This window comes from Anomaloglossus baeobatrachus, chromosome 4 (assembly GCF_048569485.1).
Source record: "Anomaloglossus baeobatrachus isolate aAnoBae1 chromosome 4, aAnoBae1.hap1, whole genome shotgun sequence".
In the NCBI taxonomy this organism is placed as follows: Eukaryota; Metazoa; Chordata; class Amphibia; order Anura; family Aromobatidae; genus Anomaloglossus; species Anomaloglossus baeobatrachus.
In genome coordinates this window covers 350,817,489-350,829,368 of record NC_134356.1, presented here as the reverse complement: position 1 = coordinate 350,829,368, position 11,880 = coordinate 350,817,489, and the positions used below count along the sequence as shown (strand labels likewise).

The following is an 11,880-nucleotide window of genomic DNA, read 5'->3' as shown; positions in this document are numbered from 1 at the left end:
ACCTCACTCCCATAGCCACAGTGTGAACGCTGTTATGAACGGAATGGTCTACGTAATATATCTTCTTTCTCAGGTGACATACCTAACATCAATTATCAGCCCTATTTGTAAACAGTGATACTCTTCATTGCTGGGGCTGAGTGCATATATGCTAATTTCTTATTTTGGAAGGTGTATGACGTATACTCGCCATTTATTGCATGAAATAGGGTGTAATATTTAACCCTATAAACTAAAAGACTTTTAGATGCTGTCAATCTCTTGACACTAAAAAAAAAATAGACCAAATCCTAACAGTTATTTGCAAAAATCTTACCTTTTCAGGATTTTCTCAGTGTTGCACAGGAGATACAAGTATTGTTAAGTCTTCTGTCTATGGGATGTCCTATAATTAGGACATATTAGAAGGTTAGTTTCCTATGTTCCATTAATGGAGGTTACCATTAGAGGTGAGAAATTCGACTTTTGCTGCCATGGTCCAGCATCCAGTCTGTTCTATGTGGCAGCTGGTATTCACATCATGACATTACACGGCCTGGTAAGCACCAGTGAAGCTAGGTGCAGAAGTGAAGAGTAGCTGCCAGAGAGGAACAGACTTAACACAACACTAGGGTAGTGCTAATTAAAGGGGTTATCTAGGACATTTTTTATTTTTACTATGGGCCCAAAAACTAAATAGGCAGGTAGTTGCTAACTACCTACCTGTTCTAGTTGGCACCAGCAGAGTGGTCACAGACCACCCCATGAGTAATTCTGCTGCTTCATGACTACAGAACAGCTCTGGCTACTCTGTCGACAGGCTGTGACTGCCGTCATGTAGATTGTCAGCCAGCTCCCCACAGATAGGCTGGTTTCAGACGTCCGTGTTTAATCAGGTACAAGTTACACGCATGGTTATGGTCATACGTGTGTCACATGTTACATCTGTGTTTCATACGAGTGACAGGTACAAGAGAAAACACCGGTCTGTGAAATAAAAAGATTTTCCATATTTACCTGCTTTCTTCAGCTCTGCTGCCTCCCGCTCCCGACCGCCACTGATTATATTCACTGATTATTCACTGCACTCAGGACCTGGAAGCCGGAGCATCATGGGAACAGGAGAGTATTCTGCAAGCATAGTGACATCCAGGAGGTCATTGGAGTTCCCAATGAACTCTGATGACATCCTGATGAGAGGGCAGCGATACCCACGCTACAGCTTCATGGGTTCATCAGAATTCATTGGGAACTGTGATGAGTCCCCGCGATGTTCTCACTATACACTGAGCACATATACACCTATGTATACACACAGACACACATGGATACACCGAGCAAATGCACACAGCACACATGCATGTATACACTGAACACACACTGCTGTATACTCACTCAGCGATGCAGTCCCGTCACTAAAGTCCCCAGCGTTGTTCCGGCTTCCAGCTCCACAGGTCACTGGACAGTCAGTGAGTGTAATGAGCAGGTGTCAGGAGTGGGAGGTGGCAGAGGCGGAGACAGCACCGCTGGATACAGGTAAATATTAAAAAGACCCGTGTTTACGCCGGTACGTGTCACACGGATCACATCAGTGTGTGATCCGTGTGACACTCGTGCTACCGGAGGAAAAAAAAAAACAAACAAAACAGACATGTCTGCGTGTGCAGGGCCATGCCGGGGGGGGGTTCACACGATCTGTGTGAAAACATGGATGTCTTAGTACCAGCATATAACATGGATACGTGTGGCATCCGTGTTAAAAACAGATGTCACACATTCCTGAAACTAGCCTTAGGCAGCAGGGAAGCGGCTGTCAATCAGCGTGAGATTGGCAGTCGATCACCATCAACTGAGAAGAGCATTGAGGAAGAGAAGCCACTGCTCTGTTCAAATGACATCAGCAGACGCTGCAGTACTAGAGATGAACGGGCCTGAACTTTAAAGTTCGGTGTTTGTACCACAGACACATTACAGCTGGCTGTATAAGGGCATAGAGCCGAACTGCCCAATTAGTAACTTCCATTGGGGTTCAGGTCAAGTCCGGGGTCCAGAACGGAACTTTATCTAAACTCCAGCTGAACATGAACTTCCACGCTCATCTCTACTCAAGACCAGTCTGTGACCGATCTATTGCAACAGAAATTTGAGGTGCGTGAAACAGATAGGCAGGTAGTTGCTATGGTAACAGGTATTTTTTTTTCAGCCTAGTTTAAAAATTAAAAAAAAAAAAAAAAAAAAAAAAAGTGTTCAGGATAGCCTTTTTAAATTGCTGATCTTTAGTTCCCATATTAGCAGGTAACACAGGCTGCATTAGATACACCAGTTATGCCTCTCTCCTTATTACTGTAAACAGTAAATTCCAGAAGTGATAGCCGGTAAAGAATGTTAAACGTTCATTTTTCCGGGAACCATTCCAGTTTAAGGCTCTCCCCTAGTGAGAACACATTCTGTAACCAAGAAGTGTCAGCCCCCTTTTCTAAAAGGAACACATATGGTTTGTGATAACCCCTTTTTTATACTTTTACTATCTGGGATTTTAAAATGTATTGAATATTGAGAGATTGGGTCTGACCCTCTGCATCCCTAACAATCATGTGAGGGCACTTAGTTTTAGCTTACGGAAGCTCCATCCCATTCGAGTAAATTGAGCTGTGCTGCTAGTCCAGGAAAAGCTGCTACTTAATGGGGTTATCCAGTCTTGTGAAATGCGCACTACAGTGTCCAGATTCTCCAGTGTTGTGACCAATTTGCATGCTTTGGGACACATTCTGACAAAACATGCTCAGCTTTGCTCAATTCACTTTTGTTAAATGAGGCCAAGCACACCCTGTAGGCACATGACTACGCATATGCAAGACTGCAAACTAGCGGTCACGAGATCACCCGCAACACCAGAATCCTGGAAGCTAGCAGCGCATGAGTGACTGTAGATTAACCCAAGACAGAGACTTCCACAAGCTGGCATCACTTCCCGCTCCTGGAAAACGTGCGCATGCGTGTGGCTCATTTTGGCAGCATCAAAACACCTCAGTAGCAGGGTGTATACTTCCTGGCTTCATTAGGAGCATTGAGCATGACTGGTAGCAAAGACGACTAGTATGTGAGCCACGTTCTGAACCTTCAGTCATGCGCAGTGCACCTGATTAAGCTGGGCAGCATCCACTGCTTCTGAAGGTGCATCGACGTGGCCGAAATGAGCCGCACGGATGGCCTAGATTTCCATTAGCCGGTGATGCCGGCTTGTGGAAATCATGTTATCACACCCAAAAGGGGAATCATAACATAGAAAGAGCCGACTAGTCTGGGGAAACAATGCCTCTTCAACGAGTTAAGGCCCTAATTAGCATAGGGACAGCTAAGCTGGGTTCACACATAGCGACAGCGACGTCGCTGTTACGTCACCATTTTCTGTGACGCAACAGCAACCTTGTAAGTCGCTGTTATGATCGCTGCTTAGCTGTCAAACACAGCAGAAGCAGCAGCGATCATAACAATACGCATCACTGTGCAACATGTGCAGAGAGCAGGGAGCCGCGCACACTGCTTAGCGCTGGCTCCCTGCACTCCTAGCTACAGTACACATCGGGTTAATTACCCGATGTATACTGCAGCTACATGTGCAGGGAGCCGGCACTGGCAGCGAGAGCAGCGGACGCTGGTAACGAAGATAAATATCGGGTAACCAGGGAAAGGTCTTCCCTTGGTTACCCGATGTTTACCCTGGTACAGCTTACCGCAGCTGCCAGCTCCTACTCCCTTCATTTCATCGCTCTCTCGCTGTCACACACAGCGATGTGTGCGTCACAGCAGGAGAGCGACGACCAAAAAATGAAGCTGGACATTAGGCAACGACCGGCGACCTCACAGCAGGGGCCAGGTCGTTGCTGGATGTCACACACAGCGACGTTGCTGCAACGTCACAGAAAATGGTGACGTAGCAGCGATGTCGCTGTGTGTGACACCACCCCTAGGTTAAGATTTTTTTAAACAAACATTAATATTAGTGAATAGCGTTATACAGGGCTGGTTAGGTAGGAATGCTGCTAGGTTGGAGGGCATAGGAGACCTGACTGGTTCCCTTTAAGCAATCATAGAAAATGGTGCAAATGTGTAAAGACCAAATATCAGTGACACATTATGTACAAAAAGTTTAATTGAAATACTTGTATAAAAAAATATGATCTCCATACATTTCACACTGTTAAAGGAAAAAAAAAAAAAAAAAAAAAAAAAAATCATAAAACAAGCTGCATAAAATGCAGCCAGATCACAACACAGCTAATAAAATAAATTAAGGTCATGACTCTGCCGCTTGTCCTCCCAGAGCCACTGCATGGAGACTGTATAATGCCAATAATTTAAAATCCTGTCAAAAAGCATAACTTTACATTTCTGGTAACCCATACCAGACAAAGAAGGCATAAGAACCAACTCTTACAAGTCAGTAATTCTATTTTTCTTAAATTAGACTTTTTACAACAATTATCCATCTAAAAACAGACTTGCTAAGGTTATGGAAAGAAGGGGGAATGGCAAAGACTAGGAAGATGACATGACTGGAATGCAAAGGAGTCACTAGTTAGCTTCCGTAATAGGATCCCATGAGGAAGGGTAGAATGGAAGGGTGGGGGTCTCTGACAATGTAAAGCACAGTGCTGGATAAATTCTAGACTAATAAATTAATCAAATAAATAGTGAGAAATTGTCTAAATACCGCAATAAATAACTATAATACAAGAAATTAATTAAATACAGATATGGAAAAGTAAAAGTCCTTGAATATTGCATTGATTGTGCATATAACATGCCCATACACACTTAAGACTTGTGGGGGTGACAAGGGTTGGGAATATTGAGGATAAAATGGTCCTGTGTTGCCCAGTGGTAGAGATGAAAAAGGGAACTTAAATAAGAGGGAAATTAAAAAACTGCATTCCTGCTCAGAATGACCTTACATGTAGAACAAACAATGTAATAGAAATGGTCTCAATCTGCACTCATCACAATAAGAGTCACTTCATAAAGTCCACTGAGCATGTGTCCGATTACAGCAAGTGCGGTTCCAAACGGCACATGGGTGCCAGGCTAGGCCCAAGATGACAAGGCCGACCTTCAATGGAGGTGCACAGCTCCGGGTAAACCCAAAAAAAAAAAAAAAAAAAAGTCCCACTTGAAGCAGCTTTCAAAAAGGCACTCAAAGCAAATAAAAATCTAGTCCAAGCTCTATGAGAGCAAAACAGTATACTATGTAGTCAATAGGTCACTGCTTCTCTTACGTCTGGAAAGTCAGTTTTTAGTGTAAGCATTGGCCCACAACTCTCAGATTCTCAAGTCAAAATGAAGTTTCATTCCAGGGAGATAACTGCAATATGTAAAATAAAAAAAACGAACCAAAATCCTGTATAAAGGGTTAACTATAGGATAGTGAATGTTGCACCCCTCCAGGGCACTTGGCAGCAGCACGCCCTTCAGTTTGGTGCTCCCCTATTGCCAGCTTCTCTACAGACTTTCATTGCTTGAGCTTGTGCTGGATGTGTCGGTGTCAATTGTCCTTAGTCTTAAATCACAGTCCTCAGACTTGGCTAGGTCACATTTACACATCCATGGGTGGTCGAAGATTTGTTCAAGAGTGGGTCGGTCAGAAGGCCTCAGGGAAAGGCACCATTTGATAAGTTGTTGGCACTCTGCAAGCAAGAAGAAAAGCATTACAACCCGGAACCATGCACGAGCGCTCACGTCACACACAGCTTCACACACACACATACCGGGGGAAATCCTTCTCCTGAAGTATAACCGGACACGTAAGATTTCCTCATCCTGCTCGAAGGGAATGTCCCCGCACACCATGTCGTACAGCAGGACACCCAGAGACCACACTGTCGCCGATCTGCCATGATATCGGTGGTATCTCACCCATTCAGGGGGGCTGTAAACCCTTGTACCTGAAAACAAAAGAGGAGGGGTTTAGTGACAGCAACAAAATGCTTGAAAAGGTACTGAACTCCAAGTGGCCCCTCAACCACCCCCTCCCCCATTGTATTGCTGAGCAGCCCTGGCATCAGCTGTTTACTATGCTCGCTTTCAACACCACGTGCCGTCTGCAGCAGCACTCCAAAAATAGACACAAAGGGAGGAGGTGGGGGCAGCGGCAGGTCTCAGAGCCCCCTCCCCCACAGCAGCTCCCTCTCCTCTCTACCGTTCCTTGGATACCAAACAAAACCTGGAATCTGCGCGGGCCGCTCACGTGACTGCCAGGCTCGGGTTTCACAACAAACAGATGTGAGGAGAAGGCTTTCCCGCCCATCACTCACCGTGTGCCAAGCCTGGACCGGCACATGCGAGAGCTGCAATGCAGATACAGGCACACGGGGCAGGGCGAGCGGGCACACCGGACGGGCCAAGAGCCCCCCGGGCACCCGCATGTTAGTGCGTCACACAGGGATCGCCAGAGCAGGGAGGGGCAGCTCCTCAGTGCGGCACGCCGGCTACACGTACCATCGAAATCCGTGTACACAGTGTCCTTCAGCAGCGCTCCGGAGCCGAAATCAATGAGCTTCAGCTCTCCGCTCCGCAAGTCCACCAGCAGGTTCTCGTCCTTGATGTCCCGGTGCACCACCCCGCAGCTGTAACAGTGGCGCACTGCCTCCAGCACCTGGCGGAAGAAGCCCCGGGCCGCGTCCTCATCCAGAGCCCCCTTCTCCGTGATGAAATCAAACAAGTCCTTCACCGGCTCCGGCCTCTCCATAACGATGAGGAAGCCGTCCGCCCGCTCGTACCAGTCCAGCAGCTTGATGACCCCTCGGAAGCCGGAGCCCACCTTCTTCAGCAGCACGATCTCCAGGGGCACCATCACTCCGTTCTATAGGGAGGGGAGAACATGGCTGTAATCACTGCACACCCCGGGAGCACGGCAGCCTCCCACGTCACCCCACACTTACCAGGGTGCCCCAGTCTGTCACCCGCTCCTTAGAGACGTGCTTCACAGCGACCTGACGGGAGACAAGGAGGTCAGGATCTACAACACACAGGACACTAGTGTGCACCACACAGATCAGGGATCCACCACCACATAGATCAGGGATCCACACGGAGCAAAATCTACTACACACACAGATCAGGGATCCACCGCACATTGATCAGGATCTACTACACACAAGACACTAGTGTGCACCACACACAGATCAGGAATCCACCACACACACACACAGATCAGGAATCCACCACACACGAACCATCAGAATCCACCATAGATCAGGAATCCACCACACACGAACCATCAGAATCCACCATAGATCAGGGATCCACCACCTCACACAGATCAGGGATCCGCCGGCCACTCACCGGTAAGCCATCCGCAATCCTGCTGCCCGAGTACACGGTGCCGAAGCCGCCGCTGCCCAGCACGGAGCCCACCTGGTACACCTTCTCGAACGGCTCCTTCTCCGCTTTCACTGGGGAGACACAAAGCTGTGGTTAGCGGACAGGCTTCCGAGCCCCCGGCAGTAATGGCTGCCCCAGCACATCAGCCCTACCTGGCTGCAGGATCTTCACCGGCAGATGATCCATGCTGCTCGGGGTGCAGATATGGGCCAGGGAGCCGAATTTGGACAGGAGCATCTTCAGGTGTGTCCTGCAGAGCGGAGCAGCCCCGATGCCGGCAGCCGGTGTCCTCTGGTCACGTCCGCGTCAGTTCTCGCCACCACACATAAACAAACCGGCTAGTGCCTCACGCCGAAAACCCCATGGAGTCCAAGCCAGACAGTATCAAGTGTATTAAAAAATAAATAAAAAAAATGGCGGTAAATCCAGTCCGTATGCTCGTATGCAGCCGGCACTCTAAATCCCATACAGCAGTCGTGTGATTCTCCTGAGCAGCCGCACGCCGCCGCCCTCCCCAGTTCTGAGCTCAATTACTGACAGCCCTGCCTCTTAACTCCTAGTATTTTGGTACTGTGCAATACTCGGGAGATATCCCTCCGCGCTCCGCTTGTGGGAACACCTACGCGTCCAACGGCGCCTTATTTCCTCCTAAATAGGTGGCCACAAAAAGTATCGCATCTAAATGTCTCCCCCTGACCACAAAGCTGGCAATGAAGGGCGTCCAGCTCCCCGCTACACTGCTTTCCAGCGCGCACTATTTACTAGTAGTAGCTAGACGCACGGAAGGTTACATGTCTGAAAACGTAGCCACACTCTCTCTTCCATTAGCAAGTAGAAACGTTTATTTACATATTTATGTAGTGGCGGCTTCGCCAATGGCTTCCCTGCATTCGGATTTCAATGTGCCGCCGCCACCAATAGGCGCAGGGCTGTTCTGCATATGCATGAGGTGAATCAGGGGCGTTGGGCGGGAATTCCTCGGCGCGCTTTTCTCCGTTCCTGGCAGCGCTGGGAAAGGTCAGAGAAGCGGAGACACTGCGTCTGAGGGGAAGGTGGGAGGAGATGTGCTCTATGCCAATTACACAGTGCACCAAAATCACCATGCTGTCTGCGCCCTGACAAGTGTACAAACTGCAGCACCAGCAGCCATGTTTAATCATTGTAATATGCATCAGAGCTAGGCGGGAGCCGCACATTCTGACGCTGCCACATCACCTGGAGTCTCCGTGCGGCTGCATAGAGCAGCCATGATGCTACGACACAGTATACACAGGCTGCGAAGAGAAATGGACTGCAGCCTAGGAGAAAAGAAAATGGTGCATTAGAGAACACATCAGCCATAGTATCACAGCCCTCAGTGCTACAGGGGCTGCCACCTTGTAGAGCCCCCAACTAAAGCCTTTATTATGTCAGCCATTATTATAGTGTATCAGCCTGGCTCAAAAGTGCCTAGATTATAGTAGCCTTTATTATAAGCACATATACGATGTATCAGCCTGTACAAGTGACCGTATTATAGTGTACCAGCCTGTAATGTAATCACCTGTATTATATTGTACCAGCCTGTATCATATTACATCAACCTGTATAATAACTACCCGTAGTATATTGTACCAGCCTGTACAAGTGACCGTATTATATTGTACCATCCTGTAATGTAATCACCTGTATTATATTGTACCAGCCTGTATCATATTACATCAACCTGTATAATAACTACCCGTAGTATATTGTACCAGCCTGTACAAGTGACCGTATTATATTGTACCATCCTGTAATGTAATCACCTGTATTATATTGTACCAGCCTATATCATATTACATCAACCTGTATAATAACTACCTGTAGTATATTGTACCAGCCTGTACAAGTGACCGTATTATAGTGTACCAGCCTGTAATGTAATCACCTGTATTATATTGTACCAGCCTGTATCATATTGCACCAACCTGTATAAGTACCCATATTATATTGTATCAGCCTGTACAAGTGACCGTTTTATAGTGTACCAGCCTGTAATGTAATCACCTGCATTATATTGTACCATCCTGTAATATAATCCCCTGTATTATATTGTACCAGCCTGTATCATATTGCACCAACCTGTATAAGTACCCATATTATATTGTATCAGCCTGTACAAGTGACCGTTTTATAGTGTACCAGCCTGTAATGTAATCACCTGTATTATATTGTACCAGCCTGTAATATAATCCCCTGTATTATATTGTTACAGCATGTATCATATTGCACCAACCTGTATAAGTGCCCGTATTATTGTACCAGCCTGTACAATTGACCATAATATATTTTACCAGCCTGTAATATCACCTGTAGTATATTGTACTACATATCCCCTGTATCATATTGTACCAGCCTGTAATATATTGTACCAGTTATTAATATAATCACCTATATTATATTGTACCAGCCTGTAATAGATGTACCAGCCTGTATAATATTGTACCATCATGTAATATAATCCCCTGTATCATATTGTACCAGCCTGTAATATATTGTATTATCCGGTAATATAATCACCTGCTTTATATTGTACCAGCCTGTAATATATTTTACCAGCATGTAATATAATCATCTCTATTATATTGTACCAGCCTGTAATACATTATACCAGCATGTGTAACATTGTGCCAGCCTGTATTATATTGCACCAACCTGTATAAGTGCCCGCATTATATTGTACCAGCCTGTAATATAATCACCTGTATTTATATTGTACTAGCCTGTATTATAAATACCTGTAATATATTGTATCATGCTGTATTATAAGCACCTGTATTATTTTGTACCAGCCTGATTTATATTAAGTGCCTGTAATATTTTAGTTTTTATTCTAAGCACATTTATTATATTGTACCAGTCTGCAATATGAACTACTGTATTATAAGCATCTTTGAGCATAGTTCCACAGACTAGCCACTAGAGGAGCTGCCTAGCCAAGGAGTGCCCAGCTTTATGCACTCCTATGAAGCAGACCATTATGGCTCGGGGAGAGCCGTTTTTAATGCAGCTGAAATGTCTGGCATATTTTACAGGGGGAATGCTGCTCGTGAGGTCGTACGAGGACAGTGAAGCTGGAGACATTATTATTAGAGGGAAGGAATGCGTTTTATAACATGCAGCCTCAATGTCTACATTTTATGTATTGATTTGAGTGTAACAAAGAAGCATCTTGTGAGTTTAAACACATGCTTCGTTAGTGATTCATTAAAACGTACACTCCTGAGGTACTTCCCTCAATAACTCCCCAAAACAGATTTTGTGGCTACAAAAAAAGGAAAAAAAAAATAAATATATGTATACATATGGTTCCAGACGAGAGAAGAGAAAGGCAGCAATCACCGTATCTTCATACGTGGGTTTTATTTTACATGTGGATTAGGCACAAGAGGGGGGGGGGAGGTGAGGAGAGGCAATGGGGTAGGACGACGGCTGGCCGTTTCGCACAGTTTGTGCTTTGGCAGGTCCTCTAATGTCAGACGTGGGAAGTCACACCTGTTATAGGATGCGTGAATCCCTGACGTCATTACGTGAATTAAAAATGTGTGGTATACACTTAACTAGGAGCATTTTACACAAATATAGACTAGTCAAATTATTCTATAATACAGAGCAACTACCATATGGCTTTATACATCACAAAAATCAAAACACTCCCCAGTCAGTGGTATTTACGATGTAATCGGTCCCTTGGATTTTTTGGGGAAAAACATTGATGTTGAGGATATTAAAAGGGACACATTACTGCCTTTCAGTCTTTCGGACTCACAAGTTATGAGTGAAGAATCCCCTATAACAATAAATCACCCCCCCCCCTTTAAAAAGGGTATAAAATAACAGTTTTGCCCCCTAATTACACCCGGGAATAACATAGACCTATTACAAGAACTTGTTTTAAAAGACATAGAGGCTCTGAAATACCCGACATTTGCTTCAAATTTAACTAAAGGAGAAAAACGGGCCCTAGATACACTAAAATCATGGGATGATATTATTATTTGCAGGGCAGATAAGGGGGGGCGCCACCGTTCTACTGTCAAAGGAGGCTTACCTAACAAGCATTGAAACAACTGAACAACAAAGAGGAATATACTTTATTACAAAATGATCCAATGGACATATTCTAACAAATTGCGGAGATTACTTAATAAAAATGTGAGCAAAGGTGTTCTCTCTAAAAAAACAGCAGAAAAATTATTTCCGTTCCCTATAAAATCGCATTGATATTACCTCCCAAACATTCATAAGGACGGTGCCACCCCTCCCGGCCGCCCTATTGTTTCAGGAATTGGCTCATTAACAGCCTCTATCGCAGTATATGGAATGGCTTTTAAAACCTTTTCTGAAGTATATGCCGTCATATTTGAAAGACACTGGGGAGTTTGTTAAAATAATCGATAACCTAGACTGGCAAGAGACTTTCCAGCTAGCTTCCCTAGATATTGAGAGCTTATAAGCAAGAATCCCACAAGATTTTGGGGTACAGATAACTAGAGCTCT

At 45.4% G+C, this 11,880-nt stretch overlaps 1 protein-coding gene across 1 annotated transcript; it reads right to left on the bottom strand.

Moving 5' to 3' along the window:
• Positions 1–4,110: 4,110 nt before the first annotated feature.
• Positions 4,111–8,127, bottom strand: PIM3 (Pim-3 proto-oncogene, serine/threonine kinase). Its single transcript, XM_075345102.1, has 6 exons — positions 7,512–8,127; positions 7,321–7,430; positions 6,918–6,968; positions 6,475–6,838; positions 5,745–5,921; positions 4,111–5,663 (listed from the first exon to the last, which is right to left on the bottom strand). The coding sequence occupies exons 1-6, from the start codon at positions 7,594–7,596 to the stop codon at positions 5,479–5,481; spliced, it is 972 nt and encodes a 323-aa protein (XP_075201217.1). The 5' UTR covers positions 7,597–8,127; the 3' UTR covers positions 4,111–5,478.
• Between the last annotated feature and the right edge of the window lie 3,753 nt (positions 8,128–11,880).